The sequence below is a fragment of the Amblyraja radiata genome, chromosome 6 (genome assembly GCF_010909765.2).
Source record: "Amblyraja radiata isolate CabotCenter1 chromosome 6, sAmbRad1.1.pri, whole genome shotgun sequence".
NCBI classification, from domain to species: domain Eukaryota; kingdom Metazoa; phylum Chordata; class Chondrichthyes; order Rajiformes; family Rajidae; genus Amblyraja; species Amblyraja radiata.
The window spans coordinates 8,237,433-8,261,466 of record NC_045961.1 but is presented as its reverse complement, the minus strand read 5'-3'; the positions used below and the strand labels follow the sequence as shown (position 1 = coordinate 8,261,466).

Genomic DNA, 24,034 nt, shown 5'->3' with positions numbered 1-24,034 from the left:
CTCCAACTTGCACGCAATACTCCAACTTGCACGCAATTCTCCAACTTGCACGCATTACTCCAACTTGCACGCAATACTCCAACTTGCACACAATACTCCAACTTGCACGCATTACTCCAACTTGCACGCAATACTCCAACTTGCACGCAATACTCCAACTTGCACGCAATACTCCAACTTGCACGCATTACTCCAACTTGCACGCAATACTCCAACTTGCACGCATTACTCCAACTTGCACGCAATACTCCAACTTGCACGCAATACTCCAACTTGCACGCAATTCTCCAACTTGCACGCAATTCTCCAACTTGCACGCAATACTCCAACTTGCACGCAATACTCCAACTTGCACGCAATTCTCCAACTTGCATGCATTACTCCAACTTGCACGCAATACTCCAACTTGCACGCATTACTCCAACTTGCACGCAATACTCCAACTTGCACGCAATTCTCCAACTTGCATGCATTACTCCAACTTGCACGCAATACTCCAACTTGCACACAATACTCCAACTTGCACGCATTACTCCAACTTGCACGCAATACTCCAACTTGCACGCAATACTCCAACTTGCACGCATTACTCCAACTTGCACGCATTACTCCAACTTGCACGCAATACTCCAACTTGCACGCAATACTCCAACTTGCACGCAATACTCCAACTTGCACGCATTACTCCAACTTGCACGCAATACTCCAACTTGAACGCAATTCTCCAACTTGCATGCATTACTCCAACTTGCACGCAATACTCCAACTTGCACACAATACTCCAACTTGCACGCATTACTCCAACTTGCACGCAATACTCCAACTTGCACGCATTACTCCAACTTGCACGCAATACTCCAACTTGCACGCAATACTCCAACTTGCACGCAATACTCCAACTTGCACGCAATTCTCCAACTTGCACGCAATACTCCAACTTGCACGCAATACTCCAACTTGCACGCATTACTCCAACTTGCACGCAATACTCCAACTTGCACGCAATACTCCAACAGGCACGCAATACTCCAACAGGCACGCAATACTCCAACTTGCACGCAATTCTCCAACTTGCACGCAATACTCCAACTTGCACGCAATACTCCAACTTGCACGCATTACTCCAACTTGCACGCAATACTCCAACTTGCACGCATTACTCCAACTTGCACGCAATACTCCAACTTGCACGCAATACTCCAACTTGCACGCAATTCTCCAACTTGCACGCAATTCTCCAACTTGCACGCAATACTCCAACTTGCACGCAATACTCCAACTTGCACGCAATTCTCCAACTTGCATGCATTACTCCAACTTGCACGCAATACTCCAACTTGCACGCATTACTCCAACTTGCACGCAATACTCCAACTTGCACGCAATTCTCCAACTTGCATGCATTACTCCAACTTGCACGCAATACTCCAACTTGCACGCAATACTCCAACTTGCACGCATTACTCCAACTTGCACGCAATACTCCAACTTGCACGCAATACTCCAACTTGCACGCATTACTCCAACTTGCACGCATTACTCCAACTTGCACGCAATACTCCAACTTGCACGCAATACTCCAACTTGCACGCAATACTCCAACTTGCACGCATTACTCCAACTTGCACGCAATACTCCAACTTGAACGCAATTCTCCAACTTGCATGCATTACTCCAACTTGCACGCAATACTCCAACTTGCACGCAATACTCCAACTTGCACGCATTACTCCAACTTGCACGCAATACTCCAACTTGCACGCATTACTCCAACTTGCACGCAATACTCCAACTTGCACGCAATACTCCAACTTGCACGCAATACTCCAACTTGCACGCAATTCTCCAACTTGCACGCAATACTCCAACTTGCACGCAATACTCCAACTTGCACGCATTACTCCAACTTGCACGCAATACTCCAACTTGCACGCAATACTCCAACAGGCACGCAATACTCCAACAGGCACGCAATACTCCAACTTGCACGCAATTCTCCAACTTGCAAGCATTACTCCAACTTGCACGCAATACTCCAACTTGCACGCAATACTCCAACAGGCACGCAATACTCCAACTTGCACGCATTACTCCAACTTGCACGCATTACTCCAACTTGCACGCAATACTCCAACTTGCACGCATTACTCCAACTTGCACGCAATACTCCAACTTGCACGCAATACTCCAACTTGCACGCAATACTCCAACTTGCACGCAATACTCCAACTTGCACGCAATTCTCCAACTTGCACGCAATACTCCAACTTGCACGCAATACTCCAACTTGCACGCAATACTCCAACTTGCACGCAATACTCCAACTTGCACGCAATACTCCAACTTGCACGCAATACTCCAATTTGCACGCAATACTCCAACTTGCACGCAATACTCCAACAGGCACGCAATACTCCAACTTGCACGCAATACTCCAACTTGCACGCAATACTCCAACAGGCACGCAATACTCCAACTTGCACGCAATACTCCAACTTGCACGCAATACTCCAACTTGCACGCAATACTCCAACAGGCACGCAATACTCCAACTTGCACGCAATACTCCAACTTGCACGCAATACTCCAACTTGCACGCAATACTCCAACTTGCACGCAATACTCCAACTTGCACGCAATACTCCAACTTGCACGCAATACTCCAACTTGCACGCAATACTCCAACTTGCACGCAATACTCCAACTTGCACGCAATACTCCAACTTGCACGCAATACTCCAACTTGCACGCAATACTCCAACTTGCACGCAATACTCCAACTTGCACGCAATACTCCAACTTGCACGCAATACTCCAACTTGCACGCAATACTCCAACTTGCACGCAATACTCCAACTTGCACGCAATACTCCAACTTGCACGCAATACTCCAACTTGCACGCAATACTCCAACTTGCACGCAATACTCCAACTTGCACGCAATACTCCAACTTGCACGCAATACTCCAACTTGCACGCAATACTCCAACTTGCACGCAATACTCCAACTTGCACGCAATACTCCAACTTGCACGCAATACTCCAACTTGCACGCAATACTCCAACTTGCACGCAATACTCCAACTTGCACGCAATACTCCAACTTGCACGCAATACTCCAACTTGCACGCAATACTCCAACTTGCACGCAATACTCCAACTTGCACGCAATACTCCAACTTGCACGCAATACTCCAACTTGCACGCAATACTCCAACTTGCACGCAATACTCCAACTTGCACGCAATACTCCAACTTGCACGCAATACTCCAACTTGCACGCAATACTCCATTTCAACACCGTGTTCATTGCCTTTTCTTTTTTCACCTTCCGTAATAATAATAATAATAATAATAATAATACTGTGATTGTAAATACATACAACAAAATTTCAGGCGCACTGCCCGAGAGGAACTACAACGTACCAGATAAATGATGACGACAGTGGAAACAGCAAAAAACGGCAAGAAAATCGTCGTCAAGTCATTATGTGCAATATTTCACAGTCTAGTGTTGTGGCAGTACAAAATATAGACTATGTGGGGTGTGTGTTCAGTGCAGAGTTCAGAGTGGTGATGGCCTTGGGATAGAGACAAGTTTGTTAATCTTGTGGTGTGTGAGTTGAGGACCTGTAACGAATTCCTGAGGGCAGAAGGGCAAACAAATGATGTGCGGGATGAGGTGAGTCCTTTAGTACGTGTGATGCCTTCCGCAGTCGCATTCTGTACCAAAGATGCAGCACAGAAACAGGCCCTTCGGGCCACCATGTTCCACCTGACGATCAGGTGGCTATCCCTCCTCATTCCATTTAGCAGCACCTGATTTACAATCGTCAATGCAATGGCGATTTAAGCACTCCACTGGGCACATCTTGAAGGGTGTGAGTGTGTCTGCCTCTTCCACTTCCTCAGAAGGCAATCTTTGATGGAAGAGGATGTCCCGACCTGGCGTCGCCGATCCATATTCCCCTGATCTGCTGAGTTACTCCAGCACATTGTGGACAACTTTTAACTTCACACTTTAGCGGTGTCTAAAATCATGAGGGGAATAGGTGGAGTGATTGAGAGAGTCTGCAGAGAATAAGAATGTGGGAACCGTGGCCATTCGTCCCATCAAGCCTGTCCCACCATTCATTTCTTTGTTTCTATGGCTCAATGCCATACTGAGTATTTGTAGGAAGGAACTGCAGATGCTGGAGAAACTCAGCGGGTGAGGCAGCATCTATGGAGCGAAGGAATAGGTGACGTTTCGGGTCGAGTATCTCGACCCGAAACGTCACCTATTCCTTCGCTCCATAGATGCTGCCTCACCCGCTGAGTTTCTCCAGCATTTATATCTACCCTGGGTGTACATCAATGTATTTTGTTTGTTTTGTGGCTTTTTATTGGTAAGACTGTCTGGCAAATCATATTCTTCATATGTTGCAAAACATACTTGGCTAATAAAGTATGATTATGAGATAGACACCAAATGCTAGCGTAACTCAGCGGGACGGGTAACATCTCTGGATAGAAGGAATAGGTGACGTTTAAGGTCGAGTCCCTTCTTTAAACTTCAGCCTGAAGCAGGGTCTCCATCCTAAACGTCACCCATTCCATTTCTCCCAGAGATGCTGCCTGTCCCGCAGAGTTACTCCAGCATTTTGTGCCCATCTTCGAAGCAAACCAGCATCTGCAGTTCCTTCCTACACATCATACCCAGGTTTCCGTGATATTCACCTCAACTACTCCAGAGCAGAGCTCAAATAATTATGAGACGAAGTACAGGAAGGAGATAAAGAGCATAAGGGCCTGTCCCACTTACGTGTCCTTGGCACGCAAATTACGCCACCCCGCGGTCGCGTTGAGCCGCGACGGTCCCGCGCGATTTCATGCGTACGCACAGCCGTCTGGAGCGCGTGACGTCATTTGAAGATGGACACAAAGCTGGAGTAACTCAGGGGGACCGGCAGCATCTCTGGAGAGAAGCAATGGGTGATGTTTCGTGTCGAGACTCTTCTTCAGTCTGAAAAGAAGGGTCTTGACCGGAAATGTCACCCATTGCTTCTCTCCAGAGATGCTGCCGGTCCCGCTGAGTTACTCCAGCATTTTGTGTCTATCTTCCGTTTTCTTGGCCCCGCTCTGGGAGTAGAAGTGGGCGCGGATCCGGACCGCAACGGCCGAGTTCGGCGATCGTTTGCCTGCTTCTGCTGCTGTTGGAGGTGAGACGATGCGTCGCGTCAGGGTCTTGGGCCTGTCCCACATTGGCCGTCAGTTATGCGACAGGCCGTTGGTGCGCGAAGATTTTGTTTGCTACAAAAATTTCGGAGCCCCACGCGATGTCGCGCACAACTACATACCCCTCCGCGTTTCTCAGTGGGACCGGCCCCGCGCGGCCATACGATGCCCGTGCGCCTCAATGCGACGACGAGGTCGCATAAGTGGGACAGGCCCTTTAGTAACACGGTGCCAGGACAATCACCTCTTCCATAATGTCAGCTGTGGCATGGCGGTAGAGCTGCTGCCTTACAGTGCCAGAGACCGGGGTTCGATCCTGACTACGGGCGCTACCTGTACAGAGTTTGTACGTTCTCCCTGTGTCTACCAATCCCATACTGACCTATTTATTAAAATGTGAAGAGTGGTTTGTGACTGGGTTCAGACATTGATGTTAATTTTTAAACCAAAAATAACGAGGACAAGTACTAAAGTTTTTCATTTATGTCTAATAGTTTGGAATGCAGTTGGAAGATTGTGAAATTTAATGTGAACGTCTGACGGGTTTATTTAGTGAGTAAGGTCTGGTCTCTGGTGGAGTTGAATTCCTCCGAGACTGCACACTCACCCGTAAACCTTGTTCCTGTGAATATAAGGGGAAGGGGAAGGAAAAGCCGTGATGAAGCAGTGTGTAACGGAACTGGATTTGATGATTTAAGCACAGTTGAACAAAACGTCAAGCAGAGACCGAGCCGGTGATCTTCCTGTTCAGTTCAGTTTATTGTCACGTGTACCGAGGTACAGTGAAAAGCTTATGTTGCATGCTAACCAGTCAGCAGAAAGACTTGATTACAAGAGCCTGCATGCACTGAAAAACTCTGAAATAGGCAGGCAAAAAGGCATAATAAAATTACAAAAAAGGCACAAAAAAGGCACTTATTGACACAAAAAGGCATAAAAGTATGTATTTCCACCACCAAAATATGGTTAAAAATAATAATATAGAGGTATTTTGCATTAAATGGCCAAAGTTGCCTGGTTGCACTAACTACTAGCATTTTTTTCATATTATCTGGTGTTAAACTATGCCGTCTGTCAGACAGAATATGCTTCAGTTGTGAAAAACTTCTTTCTACCTCAGCTGAGGTCACTGGTGCATACCCAAAACAAGCTACAGACTCTATAACCATGTCGATATCTTGTGCATTACAACTACCTTTGAGAACCTTAGCTATGTTTTGTATTTCTTCAAGATCTTTGTTAGCTAAAATTCCCTCACATTTTCCTTGTATGTCTTTGCCTACATCGCCAGGAACTTTACGAATATCGTCAGTTACTTTGTTGAAAACCTGCAAGTTATTCACTAATGTTTCGCCACGTTTCTCACGGGAAGTGGTAGCTTGTGGGAAATTTGTAAAATTGGAAGCAATGAAATAGATGTTGGAGAAGACTGAACCAGCGGGCAGCGGCACGAACGAATGAATGACCGACGGTGGCGCCCCCGGTATCGCCCCAGTGGTGAAATTGTCCTTGTAATTTATATTATGTTAACACGTTAATAATTACATTAATATTAACGTGTCAACATAGAAAACGTCATTGTAATCACGGTACAACTAGAGAAAATAGCACGACCTTTTAGTAAAACGGCAAAAAAAGGCTGATTTAGGCACTCGATCGTGAAAAAGGCATTATCTTGATGAAATCATCAAAAAAGGCACATGGCATTTATGGCAAAATCCTGGCTCTAGTGATTACAATCGAGCCATTCACAGTGTTCAGACACATGATAACGGAATTACGTTTAGTGCGAGGTAAAGCTATCAAAGTGCGATCAAAGGTAGTCTGAGGATACCCAATGTGGTAGATAGTAGCTCAGTTCCAGGTCCAGAGTTTTAATGTTAAGAGTTTTGAGCTATCCTGGAATTTGTCAGAATCTTTTGGTCAATATTGCTGCAGGAAACATAGAAACATAGAAAATAGGTGCAGGAGTAGGCAATTCGGCCCCTCGAGCCTGCACCGCCATTTAATATGATCATGGCTGATCATCCAACTCGGTATCCTGTACCTGCCTTCTCTCCATACCCCCTGATCCCTTTAGCCACAAGGGCCACATCTAACTCCCTCTTAAATATAGCCAATGAACTGGCCTGAACTACATTCTGTGGCAGAGAATTCCACAGATTCACCACTCTCTGTGTGAATTTTTTTTTCTCATCTCGGTCATAAAAGACTTTCCCCTTATCCTCAAACTGTGACCCCTTGTTCTGGACTTGCCCAACATCGGGAACAATTTTCCTGCATCTAGCCTGTCCAACCTCTTAAGAATTTTGTACGTTCCTATAAAGGTCCCCCCTCAATCTTCTAAATTCTAGCGAGTACAAGCCGAGTCTATACAGTCCTTCTTCATATGAAAGTCCAGCCATCCCAGGAATCAGTCTGGTGAACCTTCTCTGTACTCCCTCTATGGCAAGAATGTCTTTCCTCAGATTAGGAGACCAAAACTGTACGCAATACTCCAGGTGTGATCTCAATTAGTGGGTCAGGCAGCATCTGTGGAAGGGAAGTACAGACAACAATTGCAATCGATTTTTCTATCGTTATGTTTACTATTGCAACGTTGAAGAAATATTTAGACCGGTTTGTCGATAGGATAGGTTTAGAGGGATATTGGCCAAACGCAGGCAGGTGGGACTTCATGTAAATGGGGCATGTTGCTCGGTGCGGGCAAGTTGGGCTGATGGGCCTGTTTCCACGCAGTGGGTGCCTGGAACACGATGCCATGTGTGGTGGTGGAGGCAGATACGATAGTGGTGTAGAAAAAGCTTCTAGATCAGCACATGGATATGGAGGGATACGGATGACATGCCGGCACATAAGATGTTTATCTTGATATCTAGTTCGGCAGGATATTGTGGGCTGAAGAACCTGTATCTGAGCTGTACTGTTTTATGTTCTATGTGAAATAGTTTGGAGGTTTGTTGTGAGGACTGGAATAACATCAAAGACAAAGCCTCCGAACGTAAATGGGGTCTGAAGAAGGGTTTTCACCCGAAATGTTGGCTATTTCCTTCGCTCCATAAATGCTGCCTCACTTGCTGAGTTTCTCCAGCATTTTTTTCTACCTATCGTAAATGGGGGATTATGGGAGGGCACCAATAGACAATAGGTGCAGGAGTAGGCCATTCGGTCCTTTGAGCCAGCACCGCCATTTAATATGATCATGGCTGATCATCCCCAATCCTGCCTTCTCCCCTTATCCCCTGACTCCACTATCTTTAAGAGCCCTATTTAGCTCACTCTTGAAAGTATCCAGAGAACCGGCCTCCACCGCCCTCTGAGGCAGAGAATTCCACAGACTCACCACTCTCTGTGTGAAAAAGTGTTTCCTCATCTCCGGTCTAAATGGCTTACTCCTTATTCTTAAACTATAGCCCCTGGTTCTGAAATCCCCCAACATCGGTAACCAGCGTGTCCAAACCCTTAATAATCTTATATGTTTCAATAAGATACCCTCTCATCCTTCTAAACTCCAGAGTATACAAGCCTAGCCGCTCCATTCTCTCAGCATATGACAGTCCCGCCATCCCGGGAATTAACCATGTAAACCTATGCTGCACTCCCTCAATAGCAAGAATGTCCTTCCTCAAATTAGGGGACCAAAACTGCACACAATACTCCAGGTGTGGTCTCACTAGGGCCCTGTACAACTGCAGAAGGACATCTTTGCTCCTATACTCAACTCCTCTTATTATAAAGGCCAACATGCCAAAAGTAAATGGGGGATTAGGGGAGGGCACCAGTAAATGGGGGTTTAGGGGAGGGCACCAGTAAATGGGGAATTAGGGGAGGACACCATGAAAATGTCCAGAAGGCTCAAACTCTGGGAAGAGAGACTAGAGAAATCTCCGGAAAACATTTACATGGCAATCGATCCCTCCGAGAAACTCCCACCAGGTTTCCGACCAACCGTGGATAACCTGGCGCCATCTCAACAGACTGCAGACGGGCATTGGTGGGCTTGGACACACATTCTTGCTATTGAGGGAGTGCAGCGTAGGTTTACAAGGTTAATTCCTGGGATGGCGGGACTGTCATATGCTGAGAGAATGGAGCGGCTTGTCTGATACACTCTGGAGTTTAGAAGGATGAGAGGATATCTCATTGAAACATAAAAGATTGTTAAGGGCTTGGACACGCTAGAGGCAGGAAACATGTTCCCGATGTTGGGGGAGTCCAGAACCAGGGGTCACAGTTTAAGAATAAGGAGTAAGCCATTTAGAACGGAGATGAGGAAACACTTTTTCTTACAGAGAGTGGTGAGTCTGTGGAATTCTCTGCCTCAGAGGGCGGTGGAGGCCGGTTCTCTGGATGCTTTCAAGAGAGAGCTAGATAGGGCTCTTAAAAATAGCGGAGTCAGGGGATATGGGGAGAATGCAGGAACGGGGTAGTGATTGGGGAATTGATCAGCCATGATCACATTGAATGGCGGTGCTGGCTCAAAGGGCCGAATGGCTTACTCCTGCACCTATTGTCTATTGCCATGATCACTTTGAATGGCAGTGCTGGCTCGAGGGGCCGAATGGCCTACTCCTGCACCTATTGTCTATTGTCTATTGGCACGGGGAGGAACAAATCCAACATGCTGAAGTGCGGACATACTGAAGATGCGGCAGACTGTGAGTGCGGACGGGGCCTCTAGACTCTGGGACACCTCCTGAGCCGTGACTTGCTGCCTGACACATGCACTGTAAATGACCTTGCAGAAGCCAACCACATGGCACTAAAATTTGCTTGCTATCGGCAAACAGTTGTGTGGTGACACAAAATAATAACCAGTAAATGAGAAATGAGGGGAGGGCACCAGTAGATGAATGAATGATTGAATGTTTATTGGCCAAGTATATTCACATACAAGGAATTTGCCTTGGTGCTCCGCCCACAAGTGACACAGAGAGTTGTGAGTCTGTGGAATTCTCTGCCTCAGAGGGCGGTGGAGGCAGGTTCTCTGGATACTTTCAAGAGAGAGCTAGATAGGGCTATTAAAGATAGTGGAGTCAGGGGATATGGGGAGAAGGCAGGAACGGGGTACTGATTGGGGATGATCAGCCATGATCACATTGAATGGCTGGCTCGAAGGGCCGAATGGCCTACTCCTGCACCTATTGTCTATTGACTATTATCTATTATCTAACATGACATACAGTTTCAGTTAGGAATGATACATAAAACATTAAACATTAATAATAAAACATTATTGATTAAACATGTGAATTAAATAATATACCAGAGCAAAAGGAGGCTACAGACTTTTGGTTATTGAGTAGAGCTACTACTCGTGGAAAAAAGCTGTTTTTATGTCTGGCTGTGGCAGCTTTGACAGTCCGGAGTCGCCTTCCAGAGGGAAGTGATTCAAAGAGTTTGTGGCCAGGGTGAGAGGGGTCAGAGATGATCTTACCCGCTCGCTTCCTGGCCCTTGCAGTGTACAGTTCATCTGCACACTTACTGGTGCCCTCCTCTAATTCCTCTAAATGGGGAGGGCACCAGTAAGTGGGGTCTCAGGGGAGAGGATATTTCTAACACATTCTGTACCTAACCGTCTTAAATGGATTTCTGAGGAGAGAAAGCGAAAGAGAAAGTCAGTCAGTGCCATTAAGTGGTTGTAAAGTTTAAACGTATTAAACATTAAGAGGCTAATAAATAAATTGTCACAGAAAATGTTCACCAGCCCAAGTGGCACATGGTTAGACACAAAGTGCTGGAGTAACTCATCGGGTCAGGCCGGTCGAAGAGAAGATGGATAGGTGATGTTTCTGGTTGGGACCCTTCTTGAATCATTTTTTTATTCGGCTCTTAATCTTTAGTGCATTTTAACTTTACAGCCACTAAATGGCACTCTCTTTCACTGATGCACTCATCTCTTTCTTCAGACTGATGGCCCTGGTCTCCCCCACAGTGGCACAGTTTGTCCTAACCTTAGTATTAGCACGACAACTTTCATAAGGTCATAAGTGACAGGAGCAGAATTAGGCCATTCGGCCCATCGAGTCTACTCCACCATTCATTCAATCATGACTGATCTATCTCTCTCTCCTAACCCCCTTCTCCTGCCTTCTCCCCGTAACCCTTGACATCCGTACTAATCAAGAATCTGTCTATCTTTGCTTAAAAATATCCACTGACGGCCTCCACAGCCTTCTGTGGGAAAGAATTCCACAGATTCACCACCCTCTGACTAAAGAAATTCCTCCTTATCTCCTTCCTAAAGGAACTGCAGCCGCTGATTTACACCAAAGTCCTTTAATTCTTAGGCTATGACCTCTAATCCTAGACTCTCCCACTAGTGGGAACATCCTCTCCACATCCACTCTATCCAGGCCTTTCACTATTCGGTAAATAGTGTATCGATCGGTGCCCCCTCATCCTTCTAAACTCCAGCGAGTACTGACCCAGCTCCGTCAATCATTCACCTCAGGGTAGAAACGTCAAGGGCCTGAGGGCATTAGCATGAGAGGGAAACATTTAAAGGAGATGCGCGGGGCAAGTTTTCTTTTACACAGAGGGCGATAAGTGCCTGGAACGCACTGCCAGGGGTGGTAGTGGAGGCAGATACGATAGTGGTGTTTAAGATACGTTTGCATAGGTACATGGATATGCAGGGAATGGATGTATACAGATCATGTACAGAAAAATAATACAGACACAAAATGTTAGAGCAACTCAGCGCGTCAGGCAGTATTCTCTGGAGAAAAGGAATAGGGTCGAGAACCTTCTTCCGACTGCAGAAGATGCTGCCCAACTCGATGAGTTACTCCAGCATTTTGTGCCTACCTTTGGTGTAAACCAGCGGCTGAAGTTCCTTCGCACACAGACAAATAATAGTTGATCTTGGCATTGTGTTCAGCACGAACATTCTGGGCTAAAGTACCTGTTCTAAGACTGTCTAACACGTTCTATGTTTTAATGCACCTCTTAATCGTTTATTGACTTTCCCCGCATTCTCGCACTTATGGTTTTGTTCTCATGGGATCTGGGCGTTTGTGACAAGGGTGGCATTCATTCCCATCGCTTGTTGCCCATGTAAAGGCGACGGTGTCTTGAGTTGCCGCATTCTCACTTCGCTACTCCCTTAGTACCCATGAGTTAGACCCAATGATGATGAAGATATGAGTATAGAAGTTGGGAGGTAGACAGAAATGCTGGAGAAACTCAGCGGGTGAGGCAGCATCTATGGAGCGAAGGAAATAGGCAATGTTTCGGGTCGAGACCCTTCTTCAGTTTAGTTTAGTGATGCAGCGCAGAAACCCGAAGGGGTTCGGCCCGAAACGTTGCCTATTTCCTTGAAGGGATTCGGCCCGAAACGTTGCCTATTTCCTCCAGTCTGAAGAAGGGTTCTTAATGGTATATGGACACACTGATCTGTTTTGTAGTCAGTGCCTACTATGTTCTGTTGTGTTGAAGCAAAGCAAGAATTTCATTGTCCTATCAGGGACACATGACAATAAACTCTCTTGAATCTCTTGAATCTTGAATCTTGGTTTCGGCCCGAAACTTTACCTATTTCCTTCACTCCATAGATGCTGCCTCACCCGCTGAGTTTCTCCAGCATTTTTGTCTACCTTCGATTTTCCAGCATCTGCAGTTCCTTCTTAAACATAGAAGTTGGGAGGTCATGTTGCAGTTGTATAAGATGTTCTGGGCACCGTGTTATAGGAAAGATGTTGTCAAGCTGGAAAGGGTGTAGCGAAGATTTACGAGGATGTTGCCAGGACTGGAGGGTCTGAGCTGTTGGGAGAGGTTGAGCAGGCTGGGTCTCTATTCCTTGGAGCGCAGGAGGATGAGTGGTGATCTTACAGAGGTATTTAAAATCATGAGAGTAATAGATCTGGTCCCTTGCCCAGAGTAGGTGAATCGAGGACCAGAGGATATAGGTTTAAGGTGAAGGGGAAAAGATGTAATAGGAATCCGAGGGGTAACTTTTTCACACAAAGGGCGGTGGGTGTATGGAACAAGCTTCCAGAGGAGGTAGTTGAGACAGGGACTATCCCAACATTTAAGAAATAGTTAGACAGGTGCATGGATAAGACAGGCCAAACGCAGGCAAGTGGGACTACTAGTGTAGCTGGGGCATGTTGGCCGGTATGGGCAAGTTGGTCGAAGGGCCTGTATCCACGCTGTCTGACTGTGACTCTCTGACTGTAAAAGGACACAGAGTGCTGGAGTAACTCAGCGGGTCAGGCAGCATCTGTGGGGAACATGGATAGGTGACGTTACACAGAGTGCTGGAGTAACTCAGCGGGTCAGGCAGCATCTGTGGAGAACATGGATAGGTGACGTTACACAGAGTGCTGGAGTAACTCAGCGGGTCAGGCAGCATCTGTGGAGAACATGGATAGGTGACGTTACACAGAGTGCTGGAGTAACTCAGCGGGTCAGGCAGCATCTGTGGAGAACATGGATAGGCTTTGGGTTGAGACCCTTCTTCAGACTTGAGAGATTGAGCTGCAGTAAGCTGCAGACACTGTTTACATCAGCAGATACTTGGCAGCAAACGTCAAGCTCGTTAATTCACTCACTGACGCGCTCAACGGAATGAGTTACTCATTTAACATTTGCCAATTAAAATCCTTGCGGTATGACTCTGTGACTGTGTTTCCAAGTCAGTCACGATGTGTAGCATAGTGCTAACTTCCTATTGCAGATCACGGTGGCGCAGCGGCAGAGTTGCTGCCTCACAGCACCGGACACCCGGGTTCCATCCCGACTACGGGTGCTGTCTGTATGGAGTTTGTACGTTCTCCCCGTGACCTGCGTGGGTTGTCTCCGAGATCTCCGGTTTCCACCCACACTCCAAAGACGTGCAGTTTTGTAGGTTAATTGGCTTGGTGGGCATATGGGACTAGCTTAGATGGGGCACGGTGGTCAGCATTGACAGGTTGGGCTGAAGGGCCTGTTTCCATGTATGATTCTATAGCTCTAACTGCATTGAACTTAATATCTGACCAGTTTAAATGGTAAATGTACTAATTTTATTCTTGTCTGCTCTAGGTTTCAAAAACACGTGCATACTTACAGGATCTTACCCGATGAAAATGATTTTCTGGCCGTACAGGTAAGAGATAAAAGACCCCCGTGTATGTGACCTATCCGTGTTCTCCAGAGATGCTATTCATGTAGACACAAAGCACTGCAGATGCCGGTTTATAAAGAAAAGACACAAAGTGCTGGAGTAACTCAGCATCTCTGGAGAACATGGATAGAGGCGATGTTTTGGGTCGGGACACTTCTAGGGTGGATTGTGGTGCTTGGGGGGAGGATGAGCAGCAGGACAAAGTCTGGCAAGTGATAGGTGGATACAGGTGAGGTGGATATAGGTGAGATCAGGTACCGACGTGCTTAGATTACAGCCCAGTGACCTGCTGGACACTTACACAATGTACCTTGAGCAGAAAACACAAAGTGCTTGAGGAACTCAGCGGGTCAGTCAACATCCATGAATGGAATGTTTTAAAGCCCTGTCCCACGGTACAAGTTCATTCCTAGAACTCTCCCGAGTTTGCCCTGATTTGAACTCGGAGATTTACGGTAATGGCCACTCGTCGGTACATGTTGAAAAATCTTCACGAGACTTCCCGTGCTTACCTGCCGTTAGCGAGTCTTCCCGAGTACCTGCCGTTAGCGCTAAGAGACGTCCCCGAGCTCCGACGTACCCGCTACGTTCATTCTCCGTGCTTACCACGAGTTTGATTTTTTTTAAACTTGGGGGAGCTCTTGGAATGAACTCGCACCGTGGGACAGGGCTTTAAGTGTCGTTCAGAGATACAGGTCTGAAACATGCTCTTCGGCCCACCTAGTTCACGCCGACCATTGTTCTATGCTATCCCAGTTTCAAGTTCAAGTTTACATTATTTGTCACATGCACCGATTGGTACAGTGAGATTTGAGTCGCCGTACAGCCATACGAATAAAGAGAACACAACACACGATAGAGTTTAACATCAACATCCCCACACAGCGGAATCAGCGTTTCCCACTCAAAGCCTCCTGTACACCAGGGGAAATTTGCAAAGGCCAATAACCTCATCTTTATAATAATAATAATACATTTTATTTATGGGCGCCTTTCAAGAGTCTCAAGGACACCTTACAAAAATTTAGCAAGTAGAGGAAAAACCTGTAAGCGGAATGAAATAAATAGTGGAGACATGACTAGTACACAAATTAAAGACAGAATTCAATTCAAAACACAATATGAGGCAATTCAAGCACAGATGAAAAGGGAGGGGGACGTGGGGCTAAGGATAGGCAGAGGTGAAGAGATGGGTCTTGAGGCGGGACTGGAAGATGGTGAGGGACACGGAATTGCGGATCAGTTGGGGGAGGGAGTTCCAGAGCCTGGGAGCTGCCCTGGAGAAGGCTCTGTCCCCAAAACTGCGGAGGTTGGACTTGTGGATGGAGAGGAGACCGGCTGATGTGGATCTGAGGGACCGTGAGGGTTGGTAGGGGGAGAGGAGGCTCCCGATATGGGGGGGCCAGATGGTGGAGGGCTTTGTAGGTGAGGACCAGGATTTTGTAGGTGATCCGGTGGGAGATGGGAAGCCAGTGAAGTTGTTTGAGGACTGGAGTGATGTGATGCCAGGATTTGGTGTGGGTGATGAGTCGGGCGGCTGCGTTCTGGACCAGTTGGAGTCGGTTGATGTAGGTGGAGCTGATGCCAAGGAGAAGTGAGTTGCAATAGTCCAGTCGGGAGGAGATGAAGGCATGGATGGGTCTGATTTTGGCGATGATCTTTGGCTGATCTTTGGGGTGCGGGAGGGAAATCGAGGCACCCGGAATAAACCCATGTGGTCACGGGGAGAACGTGCAAACTCCGCGCAGACAGCACCCGAGGTCAGAAACGCACCTGGGTGTCTGGTCCGGTGAAGCAGCAGCTCTACTAACGCTGCCTCTGTCGACAGGCAATGTTTTGGGTCGGAACCCTTCTTCAGACTGAAATGTCCCGAGCCGGAATGTTGTCTGTTAATTCCCTCCACCGATGCTGCCTGAACCCGCTGAGTTCCTCCAGAAATTTGTGTTTTGTTCAAAATTGTTATTGAGGGAGTGCAGCGTCGGTTCACCAGGTTAATTCCCGGGATGGCGGGACTGTCATATGCTGAGAGAATGGAGCGGCTGGGATTGTATACCCTGGAGTTTAGAAGGATGAGAGGGAATCTTATTGAAACATATAAGATCATTAAGGGTTTGGACATGCTAGAGGCAGGAAACATGTTCCCTATGTTGGGGGAGCCCAGAACCAGGGGTCACAGTTTAAGAATAAGGGGTAAGCCATTTAGAACGGAGATGAGGAAACACTTTTTCTCACAAAGAGTGGTGAGTCTGTGGAATTTTCTGCCTCAGAGGGTGGTGGAGGCCAGTTCTCTGGATACTTTCAAGAGAGAGCTAGATAGGGCTCTTAAAAATAGCGGAGTCAGGGGATATGGGGAGAAGGCAGGAACGGGGTACTGATTGGGGATGATCAGCCATGATCACATTGAATGGCGGTGTTGGCTCGAAGGGCCGAATGGCCTACTCCTGCACCTATTGCCTATTGCCTAAACTAGACTTTGTGTCTGTCATGGGTGTGTTATCGTCATGTCCACCGTGATACAACCATGTGCTTTCAATTGAATCAGACGTCGCAAGGGGTGCAGGTGAGGAGATTCAAAACTCTGAATGAGCTCATCACGTCCTACCTTCAGCCAAACCAGGGCCTGGTCAGCACCCTGCTCTACGTGGTGGAGAGAGAGGACAAGAAGGAGACGGCAGAGGACAAGGATTACTCAGGTAATTTCGCAGTGGAAACAGCTATGTATCCTCTGGTGAATGGCTGCTGTCTTTAGCCTGGCCACTGTTAATAGACAATAGACAATAGGTGCAGGAGTAGGCCATTCGGCCCCTTGAGCCAATGTGATCATGGCTGATCATCCACAATCAGTACCCCGCTCCTGCCTTCTTCCCATATCCCCTGACTGCTATCTTTAAGAGCACTATCTAGCTTTCTCTTGAAAGTATCCAGAGAACCGGCCTCTGAGGCAGAGAATTCCACAGACTCACAACTCTCTGTGTGAAAAAGAGTTTCCTCATCTCCGTTCTAATGAATGGAGACTGACACCCATATATACTCATCCTGCACAGCCCAGTCCGCACAGCAGGTAACCAGGCCATTCGGCCCATCTCTACCATGCCAACCAAGTTGGCACACTGGGCTAGTCCAATTTGTGTACATTTGGCCCCAATTCCCTCTAAACCCTCCATATCCATATATCTCATCTTCGTTGAAGACATTAGCGACGCAGCGGTGCTGGTTTCCGACGGGAACGGTGACGGACGCACCACACATCTCTGTCCTCCAGTTCCTGCCAACTTCCGCCGCTGGAAGTATAGGATTTTGATGTGTGTGCTTTATCATTATTCCTTACAATGCCATGCACGACAGTGATCGCAACTTCTACTGAAGTGCGGCTCACTCAGAAGCTCATCCGCCCTTTGACAGGTCTTGTTGTTGGTCCTGCTGGGGGTCCACAGCTCCCTCCTCACCTGGCAAACAAGGTGGGGGAGACGATTTAGTTGCCGACTATCCGACCATGGAGCAGGTAGCACGGGATTACATGGTACCCATGTCGAGAGGAACTCCCCCCGACCATATATCTGACCAAATGATTTTTGATAGTCGTAATTGTACCCACCTCTATAGCTTCCTCTGGCATCTCATTCCAGATACGGGCTACCCGCTGAATTAAAAAAAATGCTCCTGATGTCCCTCTTAAATGTCTGCCCTCATGTCGTAAGCCTCTGGCTTCTACTTTTAATATCCTCGCCCCTGGACAAAAGACTGCAAGCAGTGCTTGTCAATTCCTACGGCTTGTCAATTCAATACACAATACAATTTATTTGTCACTTGAACCTCATAGAGGCTCAAATGAAATGTTGTTTCTGCAGTCATACACACAAGAAAAAAAATTATGTGCCTCAACGCCCTGCCAATTCCAATGCCTTGTCAATTCCAGCACCTTGTCAATTCCAACGACTTGTCAATTCCAACGCCCTGTCAATTCCAACTCCCTGTCAATTCCAATGCCTTGCCAATTCCAACGGCTTGTCAATTCCAATGCCTTGCCAATTCCAATGCCTTGCCAATTCCGACGGTCAATTCCAATGCCTTGCCAATTCCAACGGCTTGTCAATTCCAATGCCTTGCCAATTCCAACGGCTTGTCAATTTCAACGGTCAATTCCAATACCTTGTCAATTCCAGCACCTTGTCCATTCCAATTCCTTGTCAATTCCAGCACCGTGTCAATTCCAACAGCTTGTCAATTCCCACGCCTTGTCAATTCCATTGACCTCGGTTGTGTAACAGCAGCCCGTGTTCTCAAAGAGACAGTCCACTGTCTGCAAAATCCATTATAAATAGATCTGTACCAAGGAGGGTTTACTGTATATTCATTTTTTTGCATTGACGGTTCATTTGAACAGTAAATGAATTGTCCTTTGAACTTGTGATAAACTTTACTGTTATTAGCAAAGAAATGTGCATTCTCACCAACGTCATATATGTCCTTTCACCATTCGCAGTGGACGTTGTACCTTGTCGAGTTGCTGTCACTGATTTCTCCTTTTGTAGATGGTGAAGATGACAAGCCGCCGCTGCCCCCGCGCTCTGCCTCCACCAGCACCTTCACGGGCAGCACCGGTCCCTGCCTCTCCCCCGTGGCACAGGACGGCATAGCTGAGAGGTAACTGCGGCCAAACTCACCCCGCGGGGACTGACTGTGCACGTGAGGATGCCTCAGCAACGGCTCCTCGCACAGGGATGGCGATAGTTTAGTTATATTCATAGAGCGTTGATCCAAGACCGCAAGAAATTGTGGATGCCAGCTCACAGCCAACAATGGACCAACGTTAGGGTTCAAGTAAAGCATTCATTCATTCATTCATTCATCATCGTTACTTTTGTTATGCATATCTTCATTCTGAAGAAGGGTCCCAACTCGAAACATCACCCATTCCTTCTCTCCAGAGATGCTGCCTGTCCCGCTGAGTTACTCCAGCATTTTGTGCCTATCTTCGGTTTAAACCAGCATCTGCTGTTCCTTCCTACAATCTTTTATTCATTTGTTCTATATCTCTCTCTATATCACGGGGTCTATAGCTCTTGTTTCCCTTTTCCCAGACTCTCAGTCCGAAGAAGTAACTCAAACCAAAATGTCACCAATTATTTTTCTCCAGAGATGTTGCCTGACCTGCTGAGTTACTCCAGCTTTTTGTGTCTACCAATTCCAGCATCTGCATGGATCAAATTAGGCCATTCAACCCATCGAGTCTATTCCGCCATTCATAGATACATTGACAATAGGCACAGGTGTAGGCCATTCAGCCCTTCGAGCCAGCACCGCCATTCAATGCGATCATGGCTGATCATCCACAATCAGTACCCCGTTCCTGCCTTCTCCCCATACCCCTTGATTCCGCTAGCCCTCAGAGCTAAATCTATCTCTCTTTTGAATGCATCCAGTGAATCGGCCTCCACTGCCCCCTGAGGCAGAGAATACCACAAATTCACAACTCTCTGTGTGAAAAAGTTTTTCCTCATCTCAGTTCTAAATGGCCTACCCTTTATTCTTAAACTGTGGCCCCTGATTGTGGACTCCCCCAACATCCAGAACATTTTTCCTGCATCTAGCGTGTCCAATCCCTTAATAATTTTATATGTTTCTATAAGATCAACTCTCAACCTTCTAAATTCCATTGAATACAAGCCCAGTCGCTCCATTCTTTCGTCATATGACAGTCCCGCTATCCCGGGAATTAACCTGGTGAATCTAAGCTGCACTCCCTCAATAGTAAGAATGTCCTTCAATCTTCTTCTTCTTGCGTTTGGTGTGCACAACCTAAAATTGTAGGACACCTTGTTCTATTTGATCTTATTTGATTGTGCACGCCAGGTTGATTGCATTCGTTGAAACAGGGCGGACCATGTGAAGGTTGCAATCTCACACCCCCTCCTTCAATCATGGCTGATCTATCTTCCCCTCTCAACCCCATTCTCCTGCCCTCTCCCCACAACCCCTTCACCTTATTGTCCCAATCTTATTCTCTTGCCACATTCACTAATTTATCTGGCTTCCCTCTGAATCAAAGATGTTGTGCAGTCGCAGTGCAGTCTATTTTAGGGTGGACCAGCGTTACGTTCTGATGTTAAAAGGGGAAGAGCAGCTGTCCCTGTGGGCTGTGTGTTGCATAGTTTAGCACGGATGGTGTAGGTCGAGTCTTGAACAATGCTGCATTGAACAGGAAGCCCAGGGTTCAATCTCATTGAATGTCTATCGAGCCTAGTCCGCCCTTCAATCATGGCTAGACACAAAATGCTGGAGAAACATCTATGCGCAGCATCTATGGAGAGAAGGAATAGGCGATGTTTCGGGTCGAGACCCTTCTTCAATCATGGCTGATCTCTGCCACCTAACCCCATTTTCCTGCTTTCTCCCCATAACCCTTGACACCTGTTCTAATCAAGAATCTATCTATCTCTGCCTTAATAACATCCACTGACTTGGCCTCCACAGCCGTCTGTGGCAATGAGTTCCACAGATGAACTACCTTCTAACTAAAGAAGTTGCTACTCATCTTTCTAAAAGAGCGCCCTTTAATTCTGAGGCCAAGACCTCTGGTTCAAAGACTCTCCAACTAGTGGAAACATCCTCTCCACATCCACTCTTATCTATGCCTTTCATTATTCTGTAAGTCGCAACGAGGTTCCCCCTCAACCTTCTAAACTCCAGCGAGTACAGACCCAGTGCTATCAAACGCTCATCATATGCTAACCCACTCATTCCTGGGATCATTCTCATAAACCTCCTGTGGACCCTCTCCAGAGCCAGCACATCCTTCCTCAGATACGGGGCCCATATTTGCTCACAATATTCCAAATGTGGCCTGACCAGCGCCTTATAGAGCCTCAGCATTACATCCCTGTCTTTGTATACAAGCCCTCTGGTTATATATTATTGCAGGTTATATCTCTATGTCTGCAACTTGGCAACTAATAAAGGTTAATAACTGATAAACTGATAAACCTCCAAAGGTTCAAACTATAGTTGCGATACTGCAGCTCAAAGTAACAACTCCTCCAGCTGTAAACTGTGCCCTTTGAAAGCAGTCGTGCCTCAAAGTAGGAAGATTGTAGATTCAGACCACACTGTGGAACACAAATGGGGGAAGTGTAGAAAGGAACTACAGACGCTGGTACATAGTGAAGATAGACGCAAAGTGCTGGAGTAACTCAGCACGGAATCAGGCCTTTCAGCCTACCGAGTCCGTGCCTGCAAAAAACATGAAGGCAGAGGGAGAAAAGGAATCTTGCTGCATGCAAGTAGCGGACAAGTAATCATAGAAACATATAAAATTATAAAAGGACTGGACAAGCTAGATGCAGGAAAAATGTTCCCCATGTTGGGTGAGTCCAGAACCAGGGGCCACACAGTCTTGGAATAATGGGGAGGTCATTTAAGACTGAGGTGAGAAAAAACTTTTTCACCCAGAGAGTTGTGAATTTATGGAATTCCCTGCCACAGAGGGCAGTGGAGGCCATCACTGGATGGATTTAAGAGAGAGTTAGATAGAGCTCTAGGGGCTAGTGGAGTCAAGGAATATGGGGAGAAGGCAGGCACGGGTTATTGATAGGGGATGATCAGCCATGATCACAATGAATGGCGGTGCTGGCTCGAAGGGCCGAATGGTCTCCTCCTGCACCTATTTTTTATGTCTATGTCTATGTCTAAGTAAGAATCTGCTTTTTAAAGGACAAAGGATTTTTAAAAAGTCAGTGGGAAGAAGTTAGAGTTGCAGTTTCAGAGTGCTAATTGTGGAGGAGAGACATTAGAGTGAAGTAGGTGTCCGCTAGGCTTAGCTGGAGATAGTTTGCAGTGGATAGAAGGGATGGCAGACTGGTGGAGAGCGGCCTGTTGGGAGCTGCCGTGTTGCGAGGAAGTGCCGTGTGGAGAAAAAGATGACGTTTCCGGTCGAGACCCTTCTTCAGTTTGAAGAGGGCCTCCACCCGAAATGTCACCTATTTCCGTCGCTCCATAGATGCTGCCTCACCCGCTGAGTTTCTCCAGCATTTTGTATCTACCTTCGATTTTTCCGGGATCTGCAGTTCTTTCATAAATGTGTGGAGGGGAAAGTGCTTCTTGAGGCTTTGGCTAGTGCTGAGTGCAGGGAAAGTGCATCTCGAGGTTTTAGCCCGGGAGGCATCGGGGGAGGGGCTGAGGAGAGCGGAGCGGACCTGCAAAACCCTGAGCAGCAGTAAGATAGAAGCTTGCAGATGGATTGTGAGAGATGCGATGCAGGATCACGCGATGTGCCGCAGCTGCACGATGAGCGAGCTGGTGGACCCCTTGGTCAATCATGGTAACCACATCTGCAGCAAGTAAGTAAGTTTATTGGCCAAGTATTCACATACAAGGAATTTGCCTTGGTGCTCCGCCCACAAGTAACAACATGACATACAGTGACAGTTGACTCTGAAAGCACTAAACATTAATAATAATAAAACATGAATGATAAAACACCATTGATCAAGCACGTGAATTAACAAAACACCAGATCAAAGGGAGGCTACAGATTTTTGGCTGTTGAGTAGAAATGCTGGTTGATTGAAGAACTAATACTGAAGGTGGGCACCTGGAGACTGAGCTTCAGACTTTGAGGCACATGAGGGATGGGGAGAATTAAGCGGACGCTGTGTTTCTGGAGGCAGGTACGCCTGCTAGAATAACTGCTTCCAACGTGGTCCGTGGTGACATGGAGGGTGTGACTGCCAGTGAGGCAGGCAGGGGAACAGAGGTGAGGACTGAGTTAGACGACTGTAGGTAGGATGCGCAACCCGACCAGGGCACCGTGACTCGGGGCCATTCCAGAGGGAACAGGGGAGAAAAATGTAGTTGTTATTGAGACCCGAAACGTCACCTATTCCTTTGCTCCACAGATGCTGCCTCACCCGCTGAGCTTCTCCAGCATTTTTGTCTACCTTTGATTTTTCCAGCATCTGCAGTTCCTTCTTAAACTATACATAAGCACTTCGATACATCTTAGATCAGCATCTCGGATACAGTACTGGTGTATAGCAGTAGTTCACTGAGACGGTATACAGAGTCGCCAGTTTGCGGACCATTTCCAAGTCCCAGTTGTTGCAAGTGCAGGGATCTTGACCTGACCGTGAAGGCCCGTTGTCCTGGCGACGTCGCAGGGTTGGCCTGGCCAAGCGTGGCCGTGGTGTTCTCCGCCACCGCTGTAGGCCGCGCGCAGTCCACATACTCGGCCTGATGTCGCGGCGCCCGGTCCAGCCGAGCTCCGCAGTCTCTAGCGGGGGGGGGGGGCCAGGAGGGAGTGACCGGCCTGGACGGGGGGGAGTGGGCTGCTGGAGACCCTGCAGCTGCCTGTGGCTCGGCTGGACCGGGCGCCGCTCACTCCGCAGCAGGCGAGCTGGACGGTCCGTGCGGGCCCCGGTCTGCAGCATCGCTCCACGGACCACAGCCGATGAATTCCCGGTCTCCGGCGACGTGCCGGTGAGGTTCTCCTTCCTTGGTTCTTGGTTCTTGGTGCTTGGTCCTCCAAAATATTCCAAATGGAATTTAAATTGGAGATGGCAGAGGGTGGACTTAAGCAAAAAAAGGGCCCTTGGAGAAGAAGAGCTACCTTAAATTTAGTTGCGTCTAGTTGGGTAACTAGGGTGAAGACTATTCCATGCTTTAATTGTGCGGGGGAAGAATGAATTGCTGTACACATCTGTCTTGGTAGCT

The 24,034-nt window shown here is 47.3% G+C and overlaps 1 protein-coding gene across 1 annotated transcript in view; it reads left to right on the top strand.

Moving 5' to 3' along the window:
* inppl1 (inositol polyphosphate phosphatase like 1) overlaps positions 1 to 24,034 on the top strand; it is a gene marked incomplete at its 3' end in the record, with an annotated part of 115,351 nt that overhangs the window by 77,765 nt on the left and 13,552 nt on the right. The window contains exons 2-4 of the mRNA XM_033023396.1: positions 14,245 to 14,308; positions 16,869 to 17,019; positions 18,859 to 18,970. Of these exons, the coding sequence (XP_032879287.1) occupies positions 14,245 to 14,308; positions 16,869 to 17,019; positions 18,859 to 18,970 (327 nt within the window). The remainder of the gene's footprint in view (positions 1 to 14,244; positions 14,309 to 16,868; positions 17,020 to 18,858; positions 18,971 to 24,034) is intronic.